The sequence below is a fragment of the Helianthus annuus genome, chromosome 6, assembly GCF_002127325.2.
Source record: "Helianthus annuus cultivar XRQ/B chromosome 6, HanXRQr2.0-SUNRISE, whole genome shotgun sequence".
Classification (NCBI taxonomy): Eukaryota; Viridiplantae; Streptophyta; class Magnoliopsida; order Asterales; family Asteraceae; genus Helianthus; species Helianthus annuus.
The window spans coordinates 44,777,987-44,805,002 of NC_035438.2; the positions used below are offsets into that span (position 1 = coordinate 44,777,987).

General features: G+C 42.2%; 1 protein-coding gene and 2 non-coding genes across 3 annotated transcripts; all 3 read left to right on the forward strand.

Moving 5' to 3' along the window:
• The first annotated feature begins 13,318 nt into the window (after positions 1-13,318).
• Positions 13,319-14,950, forward strand: LOC110919058 (protein NYNRIN-like). Its single transcript, XM_022163334.2, has 2 exons — positions 13,319-14,203; positions 14,249-14,950. Exons 1-2 carry the CDS (start codon positions 13,319-13,321, stop codon positions 14,948-14,950), a joined length of 1,587 nt encoding a protein of 528 aa, XP_022019026.2.
• A 3,748-nt stretch (positions 14,951-18,698) lies between these two features.
• On the forward strand, positions 18,699-18,805 carry LOC118479930. The gene has a single exon (XR_004861572.1). It is a non-coding gene; the product is annotated as a small nucleolar RNA R71 (small nucleolar RNA).
• Positions 18,806-24,477: 5,672 nt separating this feature from the next.
• On the forward strand, positions 24,478-24,584 carry LOC118479956. The gene has a single exon (XR_004861598.1). It is a non-coding gene; the product is annotated as a small nucleolar RNA R71 (small nucleolar RNA).
• Positions 24,585-27,016: the final 2,432 nt, after the last annotated feature.

Sequence of the window (27,016 nt, forward strand, 5' to 3'; positions counted from 1 at the left end):
GTTGCACTCCACCTACATTTGGCATTACTTGCATTTAGCCATGCATGTATCCGAATTCTCCTTGATCTCCTTCACCCCCATAAGCATACTCGTCTTCATCAAAACCCTAAAACTCCTCATATCCTTCGTCATACCCATCTTCTTGAATTCCCGAAGATTCCCCAAATGGAAGAGTCGAGTATTGAAAACCCGATTGGTTCAATGGTCGAAATGATGAAGCATGAACAATGGTCGAGTTCGGTGCTATGGTATGGCTTGAGTATGATGGACCCGCACCCGGAAAGAAATGGGATAATTGTGGTATAGTAGTGGAAGGATTGAAGGTAATGGTTGGTTCTTCTTGAGTAGTAATGGGTTGTGTGGTGTTGGTTGGTGTGACATTTTGAAGTATAATGGGTTCGGTGGTATTGGTTGGAATGGTGGTATTTGGTGAAGGTTGAGTGGATGTTGGTATGAATGGTTGAACAGGTTCACCCGTAGTGGGTGGTGGTGGTGGTGGATCCATGTATCGAAGTGGTGTAATCGGTGTAATTGGTGTTGTTGGTGAACCGCTGATTGTATTTTCTCTTAGTAAAATCCTATTTGCTCTCAAAGTTCGTTCGATTTCTGGATCAAACACTAGTGGTGAAAGCTTGTGAGAGCTTCTAGTACGCATGCACCTGTAAATACCTGCACACTAACACGCCCCGTGTAAACCAGAAAAATAACAAACTTAAGAAAAACAAAAATAACACACGTTGCGCACTACTCCCCGGCAACGGCGCCAAAATTTGACGTGATGTCGTGGTCACAGTCAAATTTAATCCAATTACTACTAAATAGTTAGTGGCAAGTGGGTATCGAACACAGGGAGTTTGTGGAATATGTGCTATTTGAGAATTTATCTAGATTAACTAAATTAGACTAAATGCAAGAAAATAAAGTTCAAGAGTTGGTTTAATTGGATTAGTGTTTAAAACTAAGATTACTAATTAATTTGCGAAATGAGAATTGAGTTTGTAAACAATTTAGAGACAAATGACCATCCTAAGTTTCCGGTTTGCTTCAACGTTTGTGCTATCATCCACTAGAAAGAACTACATAGACATAGTTCATGTGTAATTACTTGTTGTGATAAAAGGGAACGAAGTACTCAGATTCCTAGAACGTCAGGTTGTTACCCAATGACTAATCAACCCTTACCCAATCCTAATTGTACCCATGATATCTCGATTGCCAACGGCACCAAGAACGTATGGTTTCAAACTAGAATATCATAAGAATCAACAATTTACAAATAAGCAATCACACACCATGATAAACAAGACATAGATAAAGTTTACCATTCTAGAAATATGGAATCAAAACACAATTGTCTCAAACAAGCCTTCAACCTAGGATGACAAAAGTTTCAATGTTCAACCTAGAGTGTTTAGCCACGCATGGCTTGAAGCAACATCATAACAAAAGTTTCAATGTTCAAAGGAATCACCAACATAAAAACCAAAGATTACTATTGTTCTTCAAGCTCCAAAATCTCCAAAAATCCTCCAATTCTCGTTCACAAGCAGGTGGTAACCGAATGACAATGATAAGTCCCATAAAACATCTTGAAAGCAGCTTTAAATAAGGAAGTTACAAGAAAACATCAGTCGGAGCCGTAACCTACGGCTCCCAGCCGTAGGTTACGGCGAGCAAGGTAGTCAACGGGTCAACATGAGGCCGTAACCTACGGCCGCCTGCCGTAGGTTACGGCGAGAAGCTAAATCCTACGGCTGGCAGCTCCTGTTTTACGGCAGGATCTTTTGGCAAATGATGGGAGCCGTAACCTAAGGCTGGGAACCGTAGGTTACGGTGCTGTATGTTATACTTTTCTTTGTTTGCTTCATTACAAGTGGAATTTACACTTCTTGTTTCCACGATCATTTAGCATCCATCCAAACTTCATATCATCCAACTTTTATGCACTTTAACACCTGCAAATACCAACGCGCCGTAGTTACCAAATTCCCACAATTAACCGAATAAAGCATGAGATGTGCACATACTTAGCCCATTTAAGGGTTGTCCTACGGACCACCCGTCAAGTGTTGTACGTAATTGCTTTCTGTTTTGCCATAAGTGTCGCGCGTGTCGTGCGCACTTGGTTTTCTGATGTTTGGCACATGTCCCTTCTCTGGGCGCAAGTTCCATGCATTGTTCTGCTGAGTTGTGTGCGTACTCAGAGATCTTTGTGGTGGGGTAACAAATGCGGACTGGTTGGCTTGCGCTTGAAGCAAAGCTTGCTGTGCGCTAAGTTGTGTGTAAACGATATTTATAGACGCCATCTGTTCGGCATACCAGGAAGCCAGAGTTTTTCCTTCGGGTAGCCCTAGAAGTGCAGAGAAGTTCAGTTGTGCTTGTTCCGATGGAGCTGAGGGGCCAGCTCTATGGCTTGGTGTTTGCACTGGTGGGGGTGTTTGTTGGACTACCCCAGATGGAGGTTGGAAAGTGGCTCCATTTGTAGTTTGGGTGATGATCCTAGCTGGAGGTTGGAAAGTGGGTCCTGTTGTGGTTTGGCTAACAACCCTGGATGCACTTCCAAAGATACTAGGAAAATCGTTGTTCATTTGCCCTTCTTGGATGATTTCGTTCCTTTGGCCCCTTTGGACGTGTGATGTGTCCGAAATGAGCTCAAAGGAAGAAACTTCTCTGTCCACCTAGTGTGAAGGGTTTGTTTCAGCCATTTTGACGAGTGTTTTTCGAAGAGAAAAGAGATGAGTGTGGTTTTTGCAAAATGCGGATGGCGCCAATGATGAAACGCAGAATAACACTGAGGTTAAACTGTGGGGTTGTTCCTTCTGTGGGTTCAATCTCTCTCTCTCTCTCTCTCTCTCTCTCTCTCTGCTCGTGGAATGGCCGGAATCCTGCAAAACAGCAACACCGTTAGTCTCGTTAAGAGGGGAATATGGGGGTTTCCCTCTTAACCAGGCTCCAGCGTGAGAATAAGTACTGTTCTGAGAATAAACAGTGTGTGTTGAGTGTGTGAGTATGGAGGGTAAGATGATTCAACCTGAATGATGAAGGGTCCTATTTATAGCCGGAGGGTGAAGGAGGGAGGAGCAGTTATGCCAGCTGTGGTTGCGCGCCAGCTGTCCGACCAAGGGGAATATCCTCTTGGTCTCCTCTGCCATGGCCGGTGTAGTGGTACACGTGGCGCGCTTGCATTTGCTCATGTTAGAGACGTCGTACTGGCGTTATCGCTCTGCTCCTTGATTTGTTGCAGGCCTACATGGCACTCGATGACTGGTGACATGTGTTGTCCTTTTTGTCAGATGGAGCATTTTTGGTGCCACCTTGATTTCTTCCAGAAGCTTCTAGAAGCTTCTGGGTTATCTTGCTGATGTAGGCGCCATGTAGGATGAAAAAGTGGTGTGGTCCTTGCCATGTGGGCAAGGAATTGGGACCATACCTCTTCACACCCCCACTCACCAAGTCACTACAAGGATTCAGAATTTGGGGCAATCTCAAAATGCTTTAGAATCTGTTTATAAGAGTGGCCAGTTTTACGTTAAAGTTGGCTGTTAGGTAGTATTTAGGTGAAAAACTTGCTGTTAAGAAAAGGAGGCCATTTTTTATCAACTTTGGAGTAGGGGTGTTAATAGGGTTGTGTTTGCGAGTTGTCTGGTCCAACTCGTCACGACCCAAAAACCGTTTCAGGCACATGAACCCAAACCCGGCATGTATATTATCTGGGTTGACACGAACATGACCCGTTTGACCCGAATTTTTTTTTTAATTTTTAAATTTCTACATATCCAAGATTTGTTAAAACTAACATAAATTTCAATAAACCATAGAATAAATTTACATCAAGTTTAAGCGTTTTCTTCTTCCCACTTTGAGTACGTACTACGTAAAGCAATTCATATATATATATATATAGGTAAAGAGTATTGTACAATATTGCTTATCGTACATTACGTACGCTTCAATCTCAGCCGTCAGATCATCTTCCCGCATTTTAAAATTGCATGTTTTTTTTGTACCAATTTCGCATGTGATAATTTTGATGAAATAGCATGTTGTTTATTTATAACAATTTCGCATGTGATAATTTTTTATGAATTCGCATGTTGTTTTTTGTACCAATTTCGCATGTGATAATTTTGATGAAATAGCATGTTGTTTTTTTGTAACAATTTCGCATGTAGTAATTTTGATGAAATCGCATGTTAAAAAACCAACATGCGAAATTGTTACAAAAAAACAACATGCGAAGTCAATGCGGGAAGATGATCGGACGGCTGAGATTGTAGCGTACGTAATGTACGATAAGGGCATTTGTACGTTAACCTAACCCTATATATATATATATATAGAGAGAGAGTCGGGATTTGGAGAAAACGGTAGAAAGTGTGAGGACGGTGAGAACGCATATGGATCGTCCGATTAAAACAAACTATGGACTAGATTGGCGCGGTGGCGTTTTCGTAAATAACATCAATTTTATTACGTGGACGCGCCTCATTAAGGGTAAAAGCGTCTTTACACCTCTATACCAAAACGCCATACTGATGAATAGAACGTCATTACGGACCAAATCACATCGCTATATAAACAAAAAACATCATAAAAACACATCCCCATAACCTGAAACGCCATATTTTCTACTATATACCATTCAACTTCCAAACGCCAAAATCCCCAAAACATCAAACACAACTACTCAAAAATGCCATATTTTCTACTATATATCATTCATCTTAGAAAACGCCAAAACACTCAAACATCAAAAGATTCCAAAAGATCGACGGCTCTTTCAGATACACTATTTCCTCAGTAAAACGCCAAAAAAATGCCAAATATCGTTTCTTGTATATTCAAAATATTGTTCTATGCCAAAGTGTCGGATAATGCATTCTTCCATGAGGTGTTGTGACTCAAATAACATTTTGCTGCATGAGATGGACAAATCATAAACAAAAAGATGTTGGGGTCAAACTTATGCCATTTTCTGTGTTTTGTTCTTGATGAATATTTTAATGGCATAAAAAGACGAATGACACTACTGGGTTGTTTGAAGATACATATTAAAAAAAAAAACTCATGTCATTTTTTCTTTCCAAACGACCACAAACACACAAGCATGGCTAAGCCAAACCACCAGCGAACATGATTCAAAAGAAGAAAGAGACAGATGACAGTGAAGATTTGGAAGATGAATTGTTTTTATTTTTATTTTTTTAATTTTCTTTTTCTGTTGTTTGCTATGTATTTTTTAACTTAGAATAAAAAATACATTATCTTAATAAAACGCCAAACAGTCATAATACATGTGAAAACGCCATAAATGGAGTAAAAACGCCAAAACTCCCAAACTATAATGAAAGTAATTTGCAGAAGTATTAATTAAAAAAAGCAAAAAATGGAAAAAAACGCCAAAAACTACTTAAATCCATTCAAAAACGCCAAACCTGAAAAGCTGAACAAAAAAAACAGAAAAAATACACAGTAAACTGAAAAGACGGCTACTTTATTAATATCATTTATTATAAATAAAATCCCGCCTAAACTACGTGCCAAAAACATCCTATAAAGAGAGACTTCCCTGCACAAACAACTTATCACAAAACCAGAAAAAAAACGCCATATTCCCTAGAAACCATTCACTTTAAAAACGCCAAAAAAAATACTTAAAAAAGCCATAGATGCAAAACCTCGATTATGCTATATTGAGTATTAATCTGAATGAAGTTTCACTAAATGGATTCTTCTCTGAGTTAGGTATCTCTATAATCTTTTGTTGAATGAGATGGACAAATATTCAAGACAAAGAGACTGATGACACTGATATGACATCATGTCACTTTGTTCTTGATGGATATATGGATGGCATGAAGGGATCAATACATTAGAGCAGGCGTTGGTCTTCAACATGTCATCAAACAAGTATATATCCACCCACCATAAAGGATGCCACAAAAAATAAGCATCTTCAAAAGACGGCCGTTATGTAGGAAAATAAGGATCTACGTAAGGCATTCAAAAACAGCTTAAAAATGTCAAAAAGGTTAAAGTAGAAGAGGCTGATGACAGTGAAGATTTGAATGAGAAATTAGATTATAATTTTTAATTTTTTTTCATTTTCTATTGTTTGTTATGTAATTCTTTGTTGTTTATCATCTAATTCTCTGCTATTTTAAAAAAAAAAATTGAGTATAAAACGCCAAAAACTACAAACACCAAAACGCCTGATAGTTTGAAAACTGTGAGAACGAATGCTAGCAAAGTACGAGGTTGCTATATAAAACGCCAAAAACGCAAACAAAGTATTACTGGAAAAATCAACACTAATTGACAGATGAAAATTTAAAGAAAACAGTAAAATAAAGAGACGGTATCATTTATTGCCAAAAACATTATAGTTATATTAATACCACTACATGAAAAATTGAAAATTGCTTATCTTTTCAAAACGCCATAATTGACTGTCACATTATAGGCCTGTATCCTAAATGGCAAAATACTTGATATAATAAAATCAAGAAAATTACTGATGTTTTTTACATTAAAAGCCTGCATCCTGATCTAAAAAACAATAAAAACGCCAAAACAATACTTAAAACGCCAAAATATTTACTATAATTCTGATCTAAAAACAATAAAAACGTCGCGTATTTAATAAACGCCAAAAAATGGAAAGATGAAGGGGCACGCGTTAATAAAAAAGAAATATGAAAGGACAAAAAAGCCCATCCGCCCTTCTCTAAGCGGCGTGACACGTGTTAGGCCAGGAAGCGTTCTCACCGTTCTCACACTTTTGAGCGTTTTCTCCTGATCCCGTTTCTATATATATATATATATATATATATATATATATATATATATATATATATATATATATATATATATATATATATATATATTTAATATAAAGTTTACTGCCCAAATGTTCAATGGAATCACTATAACTTTAGTAGTTTACTTTTACGTCATGTGTAGTCATAAAGCCCCTTGTGGGGCATTATGCGACAAGTGGTGGATTGTGTAAGAGATGGGCTTTATATAACTTGAGTGTGTAGTGTGGTTATATATGTATAGGCTTTATATATATGTATGTAAGTATATGTGTGTGAGTGGGAAATGATTGATCATGCCGTGAAATGCATCGCGGGAGGGGAAAAATTACCCCATAGCGCCTGTCGTAGTGGTGTTGGCGGCGCTATGGGGACGTTATGCCCAATTTTGCCGTCATATGGTGTCCCATTACACAAGACTTTAAAGTAAAACACCCCGGTTATATATACCATCACAACACTACTAGAAAATCTAAAACTTCTTACACCAGTTTTCGTAGGAAATGCGTCATAAAACTGGCTTTTCTACGCATTTATGACAAACACCTGATGTAGGAAAACACCTCGTAGGAAACCCGTTTTCAACGCATTTCCTACTCAACTTCCTACACATTTTCTACGAAACTACTTCGTCGCAAATTGCTACGAATCTCCTACAATATATTTAATTATTATCTTTTAGGATTTATTTTTTTAGCTACACGTTTCCAACCAACAAAAAAAATTAACAAATTTTAATACAACATTATTTGTGACCCACTTCCGACAAATAAATTAGAAGTGTTGTTACAAATTTCCGAGGAAACTAAGTATTTTTTGTGATCCACTTCCGACAAATAAATTAGAAGCGTTGTTACAAATTTCCGAGGAAACCGAGTATGTTTTGTGACCCAATTCCAACAAATAAATAAGAAGGGTTGTTACAAATTTCCGAGGAAACTGAGTCAGCATTTGTGACAAATTTCTGACAAAATAAAAAAAGGTCTTCTATTCTTTACCGTTTTCCGACAAAGCTTTTTATGTTGTGACACACTGCCGATGTATAAGAAATAACTTCGTTATTTTGGTTGTGACACATTTCCAACCACCTAATTTTTAAATAAAAAAATTGCAAAAAATAATTATTATTTCTGCATTTCTCTGGCAAAAAATTCCAGAAATAATCTGTAATACCAAAAACCTGTTTTACAAAATTCACCGAAGTTACAATGACATAAATTCAAAAATTATGCGTCACAACGCAAGTTCCAATATGTTTAAACCGTAAGCTAATACAATTCAACGTAATTCCAAAAAAGATATTAAAAACTACAACGAATTAGAGGGAGGACGTCAATTCTTGATAAATTATCGAAGGGACGCAGAAGAGAGTATGATAAGAGAATAATAATATTACTGAAAATGAGAGAGATATGAAAGATCCTTTGATTAGAAGTAGAATCAGGTGATGAAATTGTATGACTCTCATTTCATAAAGAGGAATGAAGATTATTTGTAAAACTCAAGACTTGCTAAAATATCTGAGAATAATTGCTACTTATAGAAAATAAATCTACACATTGACCCTCTGAATTTTCCACTTTAATTAAATTGATACTTCTGGTAAATTTGGAAGCACATATAAAAAATCAAGTGGATATATATCTTGACTTTGGAAGCAATCTAACGAAGAGTTCACAAGGTTAGATTCTGAACGAGAGAATCTTAACAATATTACGAGCGAGAGCATGATACTCTACCTTAGAGCATGTGTAGTGGTAATGTGACTGGGCGTGAAGTTGTGCACACATAATAAAGATGGTGTCCCATAATGCCCCGTACACTCACCTTGGGGCGTGATTTTCAGACAATGGGTGTTGGCGTGATTGTGAAAACCCCGAGTGAGGGGATTGATCTTGAAAGGAGAGTTTGATGGCACATGTCACATAACCCCCCAAGGGAAGGGTATTATCATAATGCCCCACTACACATAGTCTTAATATTAGGCCATGTGTAGTCATAAAGCCCCTTTGGGGTGTTATGCGACACGTGGCGCGCCACGTCATAAAGGGGCTTTATGAGGCGTTATATCACTAGCGCCCGTAGTCATAAAGCCCCTAACCACTATTACCTAATCATTAATTTTTATCTTTATTAATTATTTAAAAAAACACTTTTCTATTTTGAGGGGGTATGGTCCCAAAAAGCCGCGCAGAACAATCAGATCGTGCGCTGAACCATACTCCTTATTCACTAATGTGATTACTCTACAGACCCCGCGTGAACTACTTAGTCAATACCTAAGCCGCGCGCAAGGTCAAAGCAAGACATAACATCAGGTTTCACACTTAGCATCCTGAATAAGAGCCCTCAACCCAAGAACCTTACGCCGACTACTTGGACACACACCGAAGGTCGCGAGAGGGTAGCGGCACAGGGCCATTTCAGGAAACATCAAAGGTACAAGTGGCAAAAGAATGAGCCACTCAGCGTCCAGTAGGCTGTACCCAATCGTGCTACACGATTAACGATCCTGCAGGAGACAAAAGGTACACAAGGATGCCTACGTGGCACCAATCAGGAGGCGGCGACAACTGCCCCACAATCTCCACTCACCTGCTAATGTCAGAAGGACAACAAGGTCGACAACCCGGACACGTGGCTCAAATCAAGGTGCGCCAGCACAGAGGATCTTCTAGAAGTCACAACGGTCGACACCATAGAGAGAAAGAGGATATTCCTTGGTGTCGCCTTCTGGCCCAAGGCCCATCAGCCCATATCCTCCTACACCACTCCGGTTATAAATAGGGACCTTCATACACAGGTTAAACATTCTGCTCTCTATAATCTCACTCTTAACACACACTTATTTTCCTACAAAGCAGTTACTTATTCTCACGTCGGAGAGTGGTTAAGAGACCCCCATATTCCCCTCTTAACGAGCTTAACGGGGTGCTACTGTTTTGCAGGAAGGATCACACTCAAGCTCAGGAAGGATTAAGAAGATTAACCCTCATGTTTGAAACATAAACCCAACTAATAAACCTAAAATTAGTTCCGTGTTTCTTCATTGGCGCCCACCGATTTTTTACAATCACTTTATCTTCTTTTTTCTGAGTTTTTCTGTTCTCTCGATCATGGCTGGTCAGGGAATACCCGATTTCGGTTTCGGTACACACTCTAACGTAGGAGTGGGGGAGGACAACTCGCACGTCCAACTCCAACCTACTGATGAGTTAGTCGAAGGCGAAGCAACAAACACTGGGGACCCCGCACGAGTATCACTTGCATCACTCAAATGGGTACCCCAGCAAGCAATATCGTTGGTCCGTCAAACTCAGCTCTAAACCCGAACATTTCGGCGTTATTAGGGCTACCAGAAGGCGAAACCTTAGCTTCCTGGTATGCCAAGCAGATTGCCACTATAAATGTTGCTTATCAGTCTTTGAGCGCACAACAAGCGATTCTACAAACGGAACCATCCTTGGTTACACCTCCGGGTCCAACGCAGGGGGCGCGCCACACACCCCCCCCCAGCAAAACATACAAAGGCAATTCAACAGAACTCCTCCCCAAAGAAGACCAAGCGTGCACGACATGCGCGACACATACGGGGAGACAGGCAGTTACTATGACCATTCATCTAATGTGCAACACAGGCGTCCAGTTCACAGCCGGCTAGGGCCGCGCAACATGAACAGAGTGGGATGACACAGATCCCGATGATCCTACTTGGCAAGAAGATGAAGGTTCTTCAGTTTTCAACCGCTTGCAAATAAATCATGAGTTTTACAGACCAAGGCCGCGCGCCGTCTACAATGAAGCAGCAGATAATGATTTTAGTCTTGTCTATAGACCAGCTGAAGCTGCTGAACACTCAAAGTTTATCCGAAGCATCGCTCTAGCCCCGCTAGAAAAAGCAAAGCTGCCACAAACTGTGGGGAAATTCAACGGCCTTACTGACCCAGATGATCATGTAAGAGTATTCACAAGTGTTGGTGTTCTAGGACAACGGACCATGCCAATGTGGTGCCATCTGTTCGTCCAAACTTTAACAGGGGCTGCTCGCACGTGGTTCGACAGCCTCCCATCTGGAAGAATCAAGTCATGGGTCGACTTTAGAGATCAATTTGTAGCCCATTTCAGCCAGCAGAGACGTTATCAGCGTGACACGTCCGAAGTAACAGACATCTGGCGCAGAGAAACGAGGGGTTAGAAGATTTCATCACTCGCTTCAACAAGGAGTGTTTAGAGATTGGAGGAGTCAGCGAAGACCTAATGCGCGCCCACATCAAAAAGGCCATCCGTTGTGATAGTCTAATCAGGACTGTCACAGGAAAAGACAGTATGCCCAAAGAATGGGACAAACTCATGGCAGCAGCAAAGATTGTTGCGCAGACGGAAGAATCATTGGCAGGACCAAAAACTCTTACACTGAAGATCGTTTTTCAAGAGTGAACTCGCGCTACAATGGCAGGCACGACAGAAACAGGAACCCTGGCTGGAAAGCAAGCCAGTCCAGCGGTTATGATGAGAGACCTCGCTTTAAAGAAGATGCGCAAGAGACAATTGACCGCATCGGCTATCGCAAGGTCATCAAGAATGAAAACCGAGAGAAGCATTGGACTCCGCTCATTAAAACACCTAAAGAGGTGCTCATGACGGAGGTCCATGACTTTAAGGCTCCAAATCCTATGACAAACAAGAAAGGGCAAGACCCGAATCTTTACTGCGATTTCCACAAAGATACAGGTCATTTGACAGATGGCTATATTAGTCTAAGGCAGGAGATTGAGAAGGCATTGAAGAGCGGCAAATTATGCCATCTGCTTAAGAACGTGCGCAAGGAAACACGCCAGATTTAAAGAAACGATGAAGGAAACCAGAAGAAGGTTAGGCGACTGGAAACTCACATGGTCAATGGACCAAGACATAGCGCGAGGAACAAGGGCAAGCGCCCATTCGAACCAGCATAGCAGGAACAACAAGTTATCTTTCTGGTAGTGCGCGGGGGACCACGCGCCACGCGCCCCGTTGTCATTACCGGCATCATAGGCCACTATGAAACAGAATACGTCTTCATCGATCCAGAAAGCACAGCTAACATCATCTATTAACAATGTTTCAACCAGTTTGATCCAGAAGACAAAGCGCGTCTCGAGCCTGTTGATTATCCTCTATCCGGATTCTGCAATGAGACAGTCTTCCCATTGGGCCAAATCAGCTTCCTTGTCACGCTTTCTGACGGGAAGCATTCAAGAACTACGAACGTCAACTTCATGGTGATGCCAGCCAAGTCAAGACATGACGTTCTAATTGGAAGAGAGACACAAGGAGAGATGAACATGGTAACCTCCACACCCCACTCAGCCATTGGCTTCCCAACTGAAACAGGGGTGGCGATTATCTACTCAAAGAAGTAAGTAATGGTGACAGAAGATGCGCGCCCGGTCACAACAGCCAAGATCTCACCAACCGAACCAGTAAAATGGGTCATGAACCGCAAGTACCCAGAACAGACGGTGACGATCGGCCATGCAATCTCACCAAGTATCAGGACGCACCTCAAGCACTTATTGTTTAGAAACATGGAAATCTTCGCCTAGACCCTGTCTGACATGACAGGCGTCCCGCGTGACATCATTGAACATTGTTTGAATACTTATCCATCCTTCAAGCCGAAGGTCCAAAGAAAAAGCAGCCTAGGATCGGATAAGAAAAAGGCCATGAATGAGCAAGTTTGTGAACTGTTGAAGGCAGGAATACTAAGAGGGGTGCGCTACCAAAGCTGGGTTGCAAACCCTGTAATGGTCGAGAAGTCTACAGGAGGATGGCACATGTGTGTTTACTACACAGATCTCAATAAGGCGGGTCCCAAAGATTGCTATTCATTGCCTAAGATCGATAAGAAGATAGACTCTCTTGCACCTTTCAGGTGGAAATGTTATTTAGACTGTTACAAGGGATATCACCAAGCCCAGATGAAGCTGGAAGACGAAGATAAAACAGCCTTCCGCACTGACATTGGAATCTTCTGTTACACAAATATGCCCTTCGAGCTCAAAAATGCTGGCACAACCTACCAGTGATTAATGGACAGTATATTTGGTGATGACATTGGAAAGCATATCGAAGTATAAATTGACGATCTTGTGATCAAGAGTCCCGAAGAGGACCAGATGCTGAAAGATATAGAGAAGACGTTCAGTTCTCTAAGAAGCGTGAACATGAAGCTAAACCCAGCGAAATGTTCTTTTGGTATGGAGGAAGGCAAGTTTCTGGGTTTTGTGGTTACAAATGGAGGTTTCAAAGTTAACCCTGAAAAGGTTCAAGCCATTGAGCGGATGCCATCGCCACGCACAATCAAAGAAATGCAATGATTAGCAGGACGCTTAGCCGCGCTCAATTGTTTTTTGTCAAATCACGCAACAAAGTCTTATCCTTTCATCAGTACGTTGCGCAACTGCGTAAAAAAGCAAGAATTTAAATGGACACCAGAAGCGGAAGTAGCCTTCCAACAGATGAAAGAGTGCTTGATCAAGCTCCCTACTTTAACCGCGCCATTCGAGAATGAACCATTCATTTTGTACTTGTCATCTTCAGACAAGGCAATTGGGTCGGTATTATTGGTAGAAAGGGATGGAGTCCAAACTCTGATCTACTATGTTAGTAGGGTGCTCACCGATCCGAAAACAGGCTATTCAACTATGGAGAACTTAGTGCTCGCGCTACTACACGCCTCCAGGAGGTTACGCAGGTATTTCACTGGGCATATCATCACTGTACTCACTAACTTCCATATTAGCACCATCTTGCAAAAACCAGAGAAATCAAGCCGTTTGGCGAAGTGGGTAATTGAACTGGGAGGCCACAACATTCTGTATAGGTCGCGCCCAGCTATCAAAGTCCAAGTATTAGCAGACTTCATCACTGAAGTCCCAGAAGACAAGATCAAGGAATGTGAAGCAGTAGATACTCCCATCAAAGATACATTGGATGAATTATGGTTGTTATTCATCGATGGAGCCTCAAATGAAAACGGCGCAGGAGCTGGTTTGCGCCTCGTCAGTCCAGAAAAGCATGAGTTCACCAATGGCATCAAGTTGGATTTCAAAAATACCAACAATGAGGCAGAATATGAAGCATTTTTGGCAGGCTTGCGCCTGGCCATCAAGATGGGGGCACAGAATTTAAAAGTGCATGTCAACTCTCTCCTGATCGCGAGTCAAATCAATGGTTTGTATGATGCAAAGGGTGAGGTCATGGCTTTATACTTAGAACAAGCAAAAGAGCTACTCCAAAAGTTCAAATCATACAAGGTTGTTCATATCAACCGATCAGAAAACAAGCCAGCTAACGCGCTAAGCAAGCTTACTTCAACAGCATTCCAACACCTCGCCAAAGATGTAAGAATTGAAGTCCTGAAAAACCCGTCTGTATTACTGCGTTAGGTGAATGTCATAGAGATAGGGCCACCTTCTTGGATGACCCCTATCATTCAATATCTTCAAGAGGGGATCCTCCCAGAAAACAAGGCGGAAGCTAGAAAAATACAGAACAAGGCGCTGTTTTACGAGATGAACGGGGGCATTCTTTACCGGAGATCTTTTTTGGGACCACTACTACAGTGTGTAGACCCCCAAGATGCAAGCTATCTGATAAGAGAAATTCATGAAGGCATCTGTGGAATACATGCGGGCCCGCGCATGGTTGTTGCAAAGATAATGAATGCAGGTTATTATTGGCCAGGGATGCACGTTGACGCATTACATGAGTTACGCAAATGTGATGTCTGCCAAAGGCACGCGTCAAAGACCCTGCACCCAAAGAATGATCTGATTCCAGTATCCACAGCTTGGCCCTTCCAACAGTGGGGGATTGGCATGGTGGGACCATTCCCTGAAGCCCCAGGCGCTGTAAAGTTCATAATTGTTGTTGTTGATTACTTCACTAAGTGGGTGGAGGCAAAGGCCCTTTCTTTAACCTCCGCAATGATGGTGCGAAAATTTATCTGGGAGCACATCATTTGCAGATTTGGCCTCCCACTCAAGATCGTGACTGATAATGGCACCAATTTCACCTCTGAAGACCTTCAAAAATGGATGAAAGAGCTGAACATTGAGCACACTTTCTCTTCCGTTGCGCACCCTTAGGGCAACGGTCAAATAGAAAGTGTCAACAAAAGCATTGTTGAAGGGATAAAGGCCCGTCTGGGCACCAAAAGAAGAGGATGGGTTGATGAGCTTCCTAGCATTTTGTGGGCTCATTGAACCATGCCAAAAACAAGCAACGGCGAAACCCCGTTTAGCCTTCTTTACGGCTCAGAGGCGGTTATCCCAGTAGAAATAGGCCTCCCCTCGCCGCGCTTATCAGCAGTCAACAAGATTGATAACGTGGCAGAGCGCCGTTTACACTTGGACCTACTCGAATAGAGGCGCGAGATCGTGCGAATCAAAGAGGCCAAGTACAAGACCCAGCTGGAGCGATACTACAATGCGAGGGTGCGCATCTGTACGTATACCCCAGGAGAATATGTGTTCAGGGACAACGAAGCCTCTAATGAGCGCCCTGGAAAACTAGCACCAAAATGGGAAGGCCCATACTTGGTTCATGAAGTGCTAGGAAAAGGGGCGTACAAAATGCGCACTTTAGATGGCCATATCATCCCGCGCACATGGAACGCGAAACAACTGCGCAAGTGCTACATGTGATTACCCTAAGTGTACGACTGGCCACGCGCCTTTTCAATTAGTTATGATTGGCCATGCACCTTTTTACTTAACTATGTCGGCCACGCACCCTTTTTTAGTGATGTATGTTGGCCATGCGCCTTTTCTTTTCAATTAATACAAACGTTGGATACGTTTTATGATATGTCATCCTATGTCTTCTACGTTACAAATGCATGTTAAACTTTTTATTAGCACGAAAACACTTCAGTAAATTACGAGCTCTTGAGTTAAGCCTACAAGGTCCTCCACGAACAAAGCATGAGACCGGGCAATAATACTCATAAACGAGCCACACTTACATTTATTCGAGCTAATTTAACCAAAGTTCCTAACAACAATGCAATAATTGTAACTTGACAAAATAAAAAGTAAACTTAGATTCCATTAACAGAAAGCTCACACGCGTAACGTTTACAAGCTTGAAAATATGAAATATTTCAACCCAAAAGTCTACACATCCTATCACCTATTCATTACCACCGTTACCATCACCGCCCGCTTCCTCCTCTTCATCTGTTAACTCCATAGTCTCTAGAGTATCAATAATGTACTTCAGTCATGCACTCCAATCATCATGTTTTAACGCATCGATGACCAAATCCATAACAGGTAATGAAAGATGGTCATAAACTTCTTCGGCGCGAGAAAGCATAGAGTCAGCTTGATCAGACACTGAGCAATGACGAGTATCGAAATGCTGGCCAAGCGCCTTTTCGACATGCTAAGCACACTCTAGATAGCCATCGCGATGCCCCACGGCACGCGCGGCATCCATCAGTGCGGCAACCGCTTCAGCCAACTCAGTAGCGTTTAATATGGAGTTGGCAATCTATACAAAAGGAAATCATGAAAACAAGTTAGCAATAAATAAAACCTAAGGCAAAAGAGGAGAAACTCACTGCAGTTACTCCTCTACTGCGCATCCATTCGGACTCAGAAACAAACGTATCCACGATCGTTTGGGCCTCAGCACAATTATTTTGAGCCACATTCAGGGCGGAAGTACTGTTGTCGCGCGCCTCCACGTCCGCGATCTTTGCCTCTTTGGCGGTTTCAGCCTTCACCCTTTCGGCTTCAAGATCTATTTCTAACGATTCATTCTTCTCGTGAGCCTCAAACAATCGACGCTTTAGCTCCGCAATCTCCACGTCCTTCGCAGCCAAATCCTTATCCCTGTTCTCACCCCGCACATTCAGCTCAGCCTGTAAGTCGTGAAAGGAGAAGTTAGAAATATTTCGACAAGTAAAGCTACATAAGAGGAAAAAGAGTTAGTCTGTTGAACCTCAACACGCTCTTTGTCTGCTTGAGATTCCTCAACCTTCCCTTTCATAGTGGCAATTTTAGCCTCGAGGTTGGTAATTTTGGAGCGTGCAGCATACATGCGCTTGTTGTCATTCTCACATACCTTTTTCCACTCCGCGCGCTCCTTAGACAGCAGCTCTTCAGCAGTTTGGAGCTAAACTAAGGATAGTTCCGCGGAATGCCTCCGTGGTGCGCCACGTTTATAAGGGTCCTTGGCTAGACCCGAAGTGAGGTCATATATTTTCCGAGCGGGATGTTTTGCATCCCATGTTGCACCGTCGGAGAGCATCATCCAAAATCGAATCAATGACCTTCATGTAATTGACCGGGTCATCGTCCTCTACTCTCTTCCCAACTCCAAACTTCACTTCCTTATCCCCAAACTTCAAAGTAAGTGTTCCGTCATTCATGTCTACCACTGCTTGTGCGGTGGCTAGAAATGGCCTCCCTAGTATGAGGGGCACTTCGGTGTCCTCTTCCATATCTAGTATGACAAAGTCGGCCGGGTAGACGAAATTGTCGACTTTGACCAATAGATTTTCAGCGACACCTTGTGGGTATTTGACGGATCTGTCGGCAAGTTGTATACTCATCTTGGTAGGGCTCGTTTTTCCTAGGCCGAGTCGTTTGAACATTGATGCAGGCATGAGGTTAATGCTAGCCCCAAGGTCGGCTAGTGCATTACGAACGGGGGATCCCCCATAGAGCAAGGAATTGTGAAGCTTCCAGGATCAATCTTTTTTTGTGGGAGTTTGTTGAGTACGAGGGCGGAGCATTCTTCGCCTAAGTTAACTAATTGCAATGATTCAATTTTCCTTTTTTGAGTGAGGAAGTCCCTCATGAATTTTGAGTATTTAGGCATTTGAGTTAGGACTTCGATAAAAGGAATATTAACATGCAATTGTTTTAGTAGATTTTCAAATTTTGCGAAGTGCTCATTGGTCTTTTGACGAATTAACCTACCGGGGTATGGAACCGGGGGAGAATTGGTAGGCTCTTGAATTAGAGGAGAAACTTTCTCTTGAGGAGTTGTGCTTCCCTTAGTTGGCGGTGGTGGAGCTTCTTCCGAACCCACGGTGCGGTTTCTTAACGTTATGAGATGGACTTGTGCTTTTGGGTTTGTTTCGGTATTACTTGGTAACGCGCCTTGTGGTCTCTCGGAGAAATTTTGAGCTAATGGATTTATTTGTCTTTCAATGTTTTGTATACTAGCTTGTTGATTTCTAAAATTCGATTCCAATTGTTGAAATCGATCCGAGTTTTTCTTTTCAGTGTCGGAGATGAGGCGAGATACAGTATCTTCAAGCCTTTCTCGTCCTCCTTGTTGTTGAGGGAAATTTTGTGACTCATTTCTTGGTTGTTGAAAGTTTGTTCGTTGGTTTAGGCTTTGTTGGTTACTACTATTGTCGGGTTCTCTCCAACCAAGGTTAGGGTGGTTACGCCATCCTTGGTTGTAGGTACCCGTTGGAGGACCCGACGGCCTAGGTCTATTATCAATGTAGTTTACCGACTCTGGTTGATCAGCTGTTTCTTTCATACAATTCCAATTTTCATGTGGCCCACCACACCCTTCACAAGCCATAACCGAGACCGTTTTTGTCATTTCTAACTTTTTTTTTTTGAAGAAAGGGCCTCGATTTGGGCTTGTAAAGAAGTGCTTTCATCAACCTTATGGGCGCCCGGGGCAATAGATTTATTGCCTCGGGGAGTGTGCCACTGAAAATTGGTTAGAGCAATTTCCTCAATTTGATTGTATATTTCATGTGGGCGACGATTACCTAAAAGTCCCCCGGAGCTAGAGTCAAGTGTTTGTCTTGTGTGTGGCAACAACCCATTGTAAAAAGTGGATACTTGTTGCCATATCGCAAGACCGTGATGAGGACACTTTCGCAATAGCTCCTTGAACCTTTCCCAAGTTTCATATAAGGATTCCCCATCCTCTTGTGAATATGTATTAATTTCAGTCATTAATTTAGCCGTTTTAGCAGGAGGGAAATACTTATATAGAAATTTTTGGGCTAGTTCATCCCAGGTGTTTACCGAACCAACTGGGAGGGCGTTGAGCCAAGCTTTTGATCGGTCTTTTAGTGAAATTGGAAACATTCGAAGGCGGATGGCGTCATTTGATGCTCCATTGATCCGAAAGGTATCACATATTTCTAAGAAATTAGTAATACGTAGATGGGGATCCTCATCCGCAAGCCCATGGAAGGTTGCGGAGTTTTGAAGCATTTGTATCAAATGTGGCCGAAGTTCGAAATTGTTAGCTTCAACATTCGGTGCATTGATAGCGGCGGCGAGATTACCCACGGTGGGTCGTAGGTAATCCATGAGGGTACGTTGGTCCGCCATTGGAAGTGGGTCCCCCGAAACCTTCTCTTAGTTTTTAGCTTTAAGTCTTTTTCTTAGAAAGCGTTCGGGTTCTTCTAGAGGTTCTTTTATGTCTACTAGAACTGGAGCTCATACACTACGTAGAAAGTTCGGATGTGGTGTCTGGTTCCAAGTCATGCAATAAAAATAGAAAAGAACGTTGGTCAGAAAGTTGACCACGGCCCCGTGCTCAGTGAACACGGCCCGTGGTCAGAGATACAGCAATTGTTTTCCAGATCCCTGTTACTGGAAAGTTGGACACGGCCCCGTATTGCACCGACACGGAACCGTGTTGCACCGACACGGCCCCGTGTTGCACCGACACGGCCCCGTGTTGCACCGACACGGCCCCGTGCTCAGCTCTCTGTAACTTGGAAAATAAAAACTGCCAGTGACACTATTGGGCACGGCCCGTGTCCGACCAGGCACGGCCCGTGCTGAGCTCTGCAGAAGCTGAAAAACTAAGAAAATCCTAAAAAAATAAAAATAAAATAGAAAAAATGATTAGGCCGCTGATTCCTAACTTTCTTAAAATCCCTATGTCCCCGGCAGCACCGCCAAAAACTTGATGCGTGTCAGTGTGTATATAATTTAGGTGTATATTTTAACCCAGTAGTTTGAGTCAGCAAGGATACAATCCTAAAGGGTCGGATTATTGAAAGATAATAATTAAGTTATTAATGCATAATGTGGTAGGCCCCTCTTTTGAAGGTGACGTTACCCTCGGCTAAGTAGTCTGAGTCAGCAAGGATACAGTCCTAAGTAGCCGGGTTAAAGTTTTAATAGTAGTTTAACTTATGAGGGGGTCAAAGAGTTGGGACCCCCGCCATCCAATACCGTTGGGTATTGAAGGAGGTCCTACTAAATTTGACCCAGGTCCTTTGCAGGATCTATACACTGAACAATGGCAAGACTCTTACCAAACCGTTCTCTTAACCCCCGACCAGGTAGCCAACATACCTCCATATAGACCGTGGTGATATGAATGGTGAAAATCTTTTATTTTATATGGACAGTAAAATAATGCCAAGACACCACGGACAAATGATAAGGAAGAATCGCCTTCAACATAAGAAACTAGTAATTAAAGTCATTAATACAAAACCAATTAAAAAGTGAAAAAAATTAAAAATAAAAAGTATTATACTAAACACTTGTTTTCACCAAGTGATGTAAGAGACTTAGGCAAACATGGCCTTTGATTGTCAAGAACTCTTACGATCAATCTTGGATCCCGAGATGACTCACACACTCTATGATGGACAATGGATGATGGTGGTGGATGATGGTGGTGGATGATGGTGTTGTGATGGTGGTGGGTGGTGGGTGAAGTGTGAGAGAGGTGGCGTGCCAAGGGATGAGTTGCAAGAGCTCCAAGCACTCCTATTTATAGGCTGAACAGAAGCCTGGGCACGGCCCCGTGTCCATCCGAGTCTCTCTCTTCATTAATTGCAATTCGCAATTTCATTAAATGCGTCTGCAACAGTTGACCACGCCCCCGTGTCCGCTGAGCACGGCCCCGTGGTGGGCAGTAGAAGCTTCTATCACTTTGTCTTTTCTGCTGACACTTGGGCACGCCCCCGTGCTCACTGAGCACGGGGCGTGTTCAGCCTTCTGCCTTCTTGTTTTGCTTTGGGAAGATGCTGTCCGGAGGTCGGGCATGCCACGTTTGTTCCTTTTCTTGTATTTATGTTGGATTTGGCTGTATTTTTGCTTCTTTTATTCATTTGAGCTCATTTAATCCTGAAAATACAAAAGGAAGACAAAAGCACACTTTTTCCAACATTAGTACTAAAAAGGGTTAGTTTTATGCCACAACTGATGTAATTTATATGTTGCATTTTGTGCACATCAAATACCCCCACACTTGAATCTTTGTTTATCCTCAAGCAAAACTCTTTATAATGTGGCTTTTTCACTCCCAAATGGAATGTGTAGAAGAGAAGGTTTTTGGACTTGTCATAGAGTGTCGGGATTTCCAAGATTCTTTATTTAAGTTTTATTTTTATTTATTTACAATCCTATTCGTCATGATTTATTAAAAACGTTTCATAAGATAAATTACTTATTAGGGCATAACATGCCTTTTTTAAAATTTCATTTATATACAAGTTCACATACCTCACGGGGGATCACTCAACACTCGGCCGAAGGTGTATTTTTAGTGAATCACTCGAGAGCGGCATGGAACTTACTCCTACCATAGGCTTGCCAAGCAATCAATCCTCTTCCTTTTTAACTTTATACCTTTGTAAATATCAAGAGGACTTTTTGGGTGAAGGGTTAGGCTTGGGCTAAAGGTGGGTGGTTGGGTTAGTGGTTAGTAAAAGGGCGAAAAGCGTAAAAAGCATCGGTTTTTTTAAAGACTTTTTATTTTTCACAATTTTATTTTTATTTTGATGAACCATTTCTTTCAAACAAGGTTAATTTTGATGAACTTGTTTGTTTATTTGGTTTCATCAACGATATTTTTTTAAGTCATAAGAAAAACCGAGCTTTGTTACTAAAAGAAAGGGTTAAAATAAAAAGGTTTAGGCGGGTAAAAAGGGTGATTGTTTTGGGTTAAGAAATGAAAAGGTTTAGGCTCAAATGGGTTAACAACGGGGATTTTTGGGTAGGTGGTAAAAAAATGAAAAATAATTGTGTAGAAAGAAAAAAGGGTTAGTCCTAATGCCTCCATCATTTACTTACTCGGGTTTAAGTTGGTAAGGACCGGGAATGTATTGTCATGGCAAGTTCTAGAGTCGTACGAACCAAGCGGCTATTCACACAAGAAACGAAAAATGAGCATTTAGTGTAAAGATATGTATTTGTATGCTCAATAAAGGCTCAAAACTCACTTTTGTGGGAATGGGTTTTTATGTGATCAAGTATATATAATCAAATTTTAACTAAGCTTGTCATGTCGTTTCATAATTTTCTTATGTTGGTTCTTTTTATCACGACGCTATCGGTTGTAAACTTGTAAAAATATAACCTTGTTAGAACTTGAAATTTCCAACTTAAACTTAGACAAGTAAAAAAAAATTTGAAAAAAAATTTGGGGTGATTAGAGGTACCAATAGAGTTTTGTGTAAGGCTTGTTAATTAGGACTTGCAAGATTCAAAGTTTTAGTATCCCCCCCCCCACACTTAAATTACACATTGTCCTCAATGTGTCCCAAAAATAAGTTTTTAGGTTGATTGAATGTGTAAAAGGGTGTTAAAAGCAAAATTTTATGTTACTGGCACTCTGGACACGGCCCCGTGGTGACCGGGCACGACCCCGTGTTCAGGTGCCAGTGACAAAATTTAATAAAGAGGAACAGAAGCCTGGACACGGGGGCGTGTTCAGTGAACACGGTCCGTGTCCAGTTACCTGAACTGGGCGATTGCTGCAGATTGTGCAGCACGGGGCCGTGTTGGGCGGACACGGCCCGTGCTGATCTTGCTGTAATGAAGAAATTTTTGTCGGATGGCCCTGTTTTTGTGCATGGGGTGATGTTTCTCGTTTCCCTTGTTATCCTTGACCATCCCGAGTGTGTTTTAGTCCTGCAAATTAAACTAAAAATTAATCTAAGCTAAACTAAGGATAGTTCCGCGGAATGCCTCCGTGGTGCGCCACGTTTATAAGGGTCCTTGGCTAGACCCAAAGTGAGGTCATATATTTTCCGAGCGGGATGTTTTGCATCCCATGTTGCACCGTCGGAGAGCATCATCCAAACTCGAATCAATGACCTTCATGTAATTGACCGGGTCATCGTCCTCTACTCTCTTCCCAACTCCAAACTTCACTTCCTTATCCCCAAACTTCAAAGTAAGTGTTCCGTCATTCATGTCTACCACTGCTTGTGCGGTGGCTAGAAATGGCCTCCCTAGTATGAGGGGGACTTCGGTGTCCTCTTCCATATCTAGTATGACAAAGTCGGCCGGGTAGACGAAATTGTCGACTTTGACCAATAGATTTTCAGCGACACCTTGTGGGTATTTGATGGATCTGTCGGCAAGTTGTATACTCATCTTGGTAGGGCTCGTTTTTCCTAGGCCGAGTCGTTTGAACATTGATGCAGGCATGAGGTTAATGCTAGCCCCAAGGTCGGCTAGTGCATTACGAACGGGGGATTCCCCGATCGAGCAAGGAATTGTGAAGCTTCCAGGATCAATCTTTTATTATGCGAGTTTGTTGAGTACGAGGGCGGAGCATTCTTCGCCTAAGTTAACTAATTGCAATGATTCAATTTTCCTTTTTTGAGTGAGCAAGTCCCTCATGAATTTTGAGTATTTAGGCATTTGAGTTTGGACTTCGATAAAAGGTATATTAACATGCAATAGTTTTAGTAGATTTTCGAATTTTGCGAATTGCTCATTGGTCTTTTGACGAATTAACCTACCAGGGTATGGAACCGGAGGAGCCTTGGTAGGCTCTTGAATTAGAGGAGAAGCTTTCTCTTGAGGAGTTGCGCTTCCCTTAGTTGGTGGTGTGGAGCTTCTTCGGAACCCACGGTGCGGTTTCTTAACGTTATGAGATGGACTTGTGCTTTTGGGTTTGTTTCGGTATTACTTGGTAACGCGCCTTGTGGTCTCTCGGAGAAATTTTGAGCTAATTGATTTATTTGTTTTTCAATGTTTTGTATACTAGCTTGTTGATTTCTAAAATTCAATTCCAATTGTTGAAATCGATCCGAGTTTTTCTTTTTTTAGTGTCGGAGATGAGGCGAGATACAGTATCTTCAAGCCTTTCTCGTCCACCTTGTTGTTGAGGGAAATTTTGTGACTCATTTCTTGGTTGTTGAAAGTTTGTTCGTTGGTTTAGGCTTTGTTGGTTACTACTGTTGCCGGGTTCTCTCCAACCAAGGTTAGGGTGGTTACGCCATCCTTGGTTGTAGGTACCCGTTGGAGGACCCGACGGCCTAGGTCTATTATCAGTGTAGTTTACCGACTCTGGTTGATCATCTGTTTCTTTCATACAATTCCAATTTTCATGTGGCCCACCACACCCTTCACAAGCCATAATCGAGACCGTTTTTGTCATTTCTAACTTTTTTATTTTTGAAGAAAGGGCCTCGATTTGGGCTTGTAAAGAAGTGCTTTCATCAACCTTATGGGCGCCCGGGACAATAGATTTATTGCCTCGGGGAGTGTGCCACTGAAAATTGGTTTGAGCAATTTCCTCAATTTGATTGTATATTTCATGTGGGCGGCGATTACCTAAAAGTCCCCCGGAGCTAGAGTCAAGAGTTTGTCATGTGTGTGGCAACAACCCATTGTAGAAAGTGGATACTTGTTGCCATAGCGCAAGACCGTGATGAGGACACTTTCGCAATAGCTCCTTGAACCTTTCCCAAGTTTCATATAAGGATTCCCCATCCTCTTGTGAATATGTATTAATGTCAGTCATTAATTTAGCCGTTTTAGCGGGAGGGAAATACTTATATAGAAATTTTTGGGCTAGTTCATCCCAGGTGTTTACCGAACCAACTGGGAGGGCGTTGAGCCAAGCTTTTGCTCGGTCTTTTAGTGAAAATGGAAACATTCGAAGGCGGGTGGCGTCATTTGATGCTCCATTGATCCGAAAGGTATCACATATTTCTAAGAAATTAGTAATATGTAGATGGGGATCCTCATCCGCTAGCCCATGGAAGGTTGCGGAGTTTTGAAGCATTTGTATCAAATGTGGCCGAAGTTCGAAGTTGTTAGCCAACATACCTCCATATAGACCGTGGAGATATGAATGGTGAAAATCTTTTATTTTATATAGACAGTAAAATAATGCCAAGACACCACGGACAAACGATAAGGAAGAATCACCTTCAACATAAGAAACTAGTAATTAAAGTCATTAATACAAAACCAATTAAAAAGTGCAAAAGATTAAAAATAAAAAGTATTATACTAAACACTTGTCTTCACCAAGTGATGTAAGAGACTTAGGCAAACATGGCCTTTGATTGTCAAGAACTCTTACGATCAATCTTGGATCCCGAGACGACTCACACACTCTATGATGGACAATGGATGATGGTGGTGGATGATGGTGTTGTGATGGTGGTGGGTGGTGGGTGAAGTGTGAGAGAGGTGGTGTGCCAAGGGATGAGTTGCAAGAACTCCAAGCACTCCTGTTTATAGGCTGAACAGGAGCCTGGGCACGGCCCCGTGTCCACTGGGCACGGCCCCGTGTCCACTGGGCACGGCCCCGTGTCCATCCGAGTCTCTCTCTTCATTAATTGCAATTCGCAATTTCATTAAATGCGTCTGCAACAGTTGACCACGCCCCCGTGTCCGATGAGCACGGCCCCGTGGTGGGCAGTAGAAGCTTCTATCACTTTGTCTTTTCTGCTGACACTTGGGCACGCCCCCATGCTCACTGAGCATGGGGCGTGTTCAGCCTTCTGCCTTCTTGTTTTGCTTTGGGAAGATGTTGTCGGGAGGTCGGGCATGCCACGTTTGTTCCTTTTCTTGTATTTATGTTGGATTTGGTTGTATTTTTGCTTCTTTTGTTCATTTGAACTCATTTAATCCTGAAATACAAAAGGAAGACAAAAGCACACTTTTTCCAACATTAGTACTAAAAAAAGGTTAGTTTTATGCCACAATTGATGTAATTTATATGTTGCATTTTGTGCACATCACAACAGTCGCGCGGCTACTTCCACCTTTCTTACTAGTCGTGCCAGTATCTACGGTCACCTATTTGGAAGCCTTCTTCTTTGCAGGAGCCTTCTTGGGTCTCTCCTCTGGGTCTATCCCCAGGTCGCGCAACACACCTGCAAATATGTTAGACCATGAGCTCAACTCTTCTTGCGACTAGCCTACGGACTCCTCGCTGGAAAGAAACAAGATCTCCTTTCAAGCAGAAGTCACGGTGCGCAAAGGTCTCAGTTTGGGAAGTTGCGCACCTTCGGTTGCGGTAGAAGGATTGGAAAACGCTCCCGCTGGTGGATAGAGGAAGTTTCCCTTTATCTGTTCATACCAATAAGCCTCTCCAGCTTGTAGCGGGCGTAGACCCATTGACCCACCAAAAGTGGGAAATGCAACTTGATAAAGTTGCGCCTCTGCGATAAAAAACAACAATCAGGCGCAGGTATATGACAAGAAAAGGAAATGGGAATAAAACATACCTTCGCCATTGAACTTCAGAACTGGAACTTCTTCACTGCGATCCGACCATTATCACTCATGGCCGCAGCGACCAACACATGCTCAACAAAGATACGATTGGGTGTTGCAAGTAAGTTCATGTACCAGTCAGCCCCTTTCGGGATAGGGAGCTCTTCCTTCTCGATCTTGTCCGATTCACGAAAGATCATCGCAATCGGCATCACTTCCTCCCTGATGAAGAAGAACTTCATCTTCCAATCATGAAAGCTCTTCGGAGGGCTTATCAAAATCTTCTTAGCAGCACCACAGTTACCGAAGGAATAGAACCCAATATTCCTAATCAACTGGTAGAAGGCTCGGAACTTCTCAATAGTGGGTTCTATCCCCTGAGATCGGCATAAAAATTCAAAATGTCTAACCCTAATCATCCTTGTCGGACACATCTGCGATATATGGAATCCATAAAAGTGCAAGATGGAAGCCAGGAAGTTAGTGGCCGGCAGCTGGAAGTTTCCTTCTAGAAAAAAGTCAGCAAACAAAGTTATGTATCCCGGTGGTGCGTCGGCAGCCGTCTGGCCTTGCCGGGGATAACGTGCATCACATTCCGGAGGAAACTGAAATCCTCTCACGATTTGCTTAAACAATCCTTGATCCCACTTCAACACCGGGACTGGACCTTCTTCGACTTGGATTGCTTCTTCTTCAGCCATGTGTATAAGAAAAGTAAAAGTCAGATGA

What these genes read in the sequence shown, in the direction of transcription:
- LOC110919058 (XM_022163334.2), top strand. Translation starts at nt 13,319, where the DNA reads ATGAAAGAGTGCTTGATCAAGCTCCCTACTTTAACCGCGCCATTCGAG. An exon ending in TCCAACACCTCGCCAAAGAT is followed by an intron (nt 14,204 to 14,248) that starts GTAAGAATTGAA and finishes TTACTGCGTTAG; the next exon opens with GTGAATGTCATAGAGATAGG.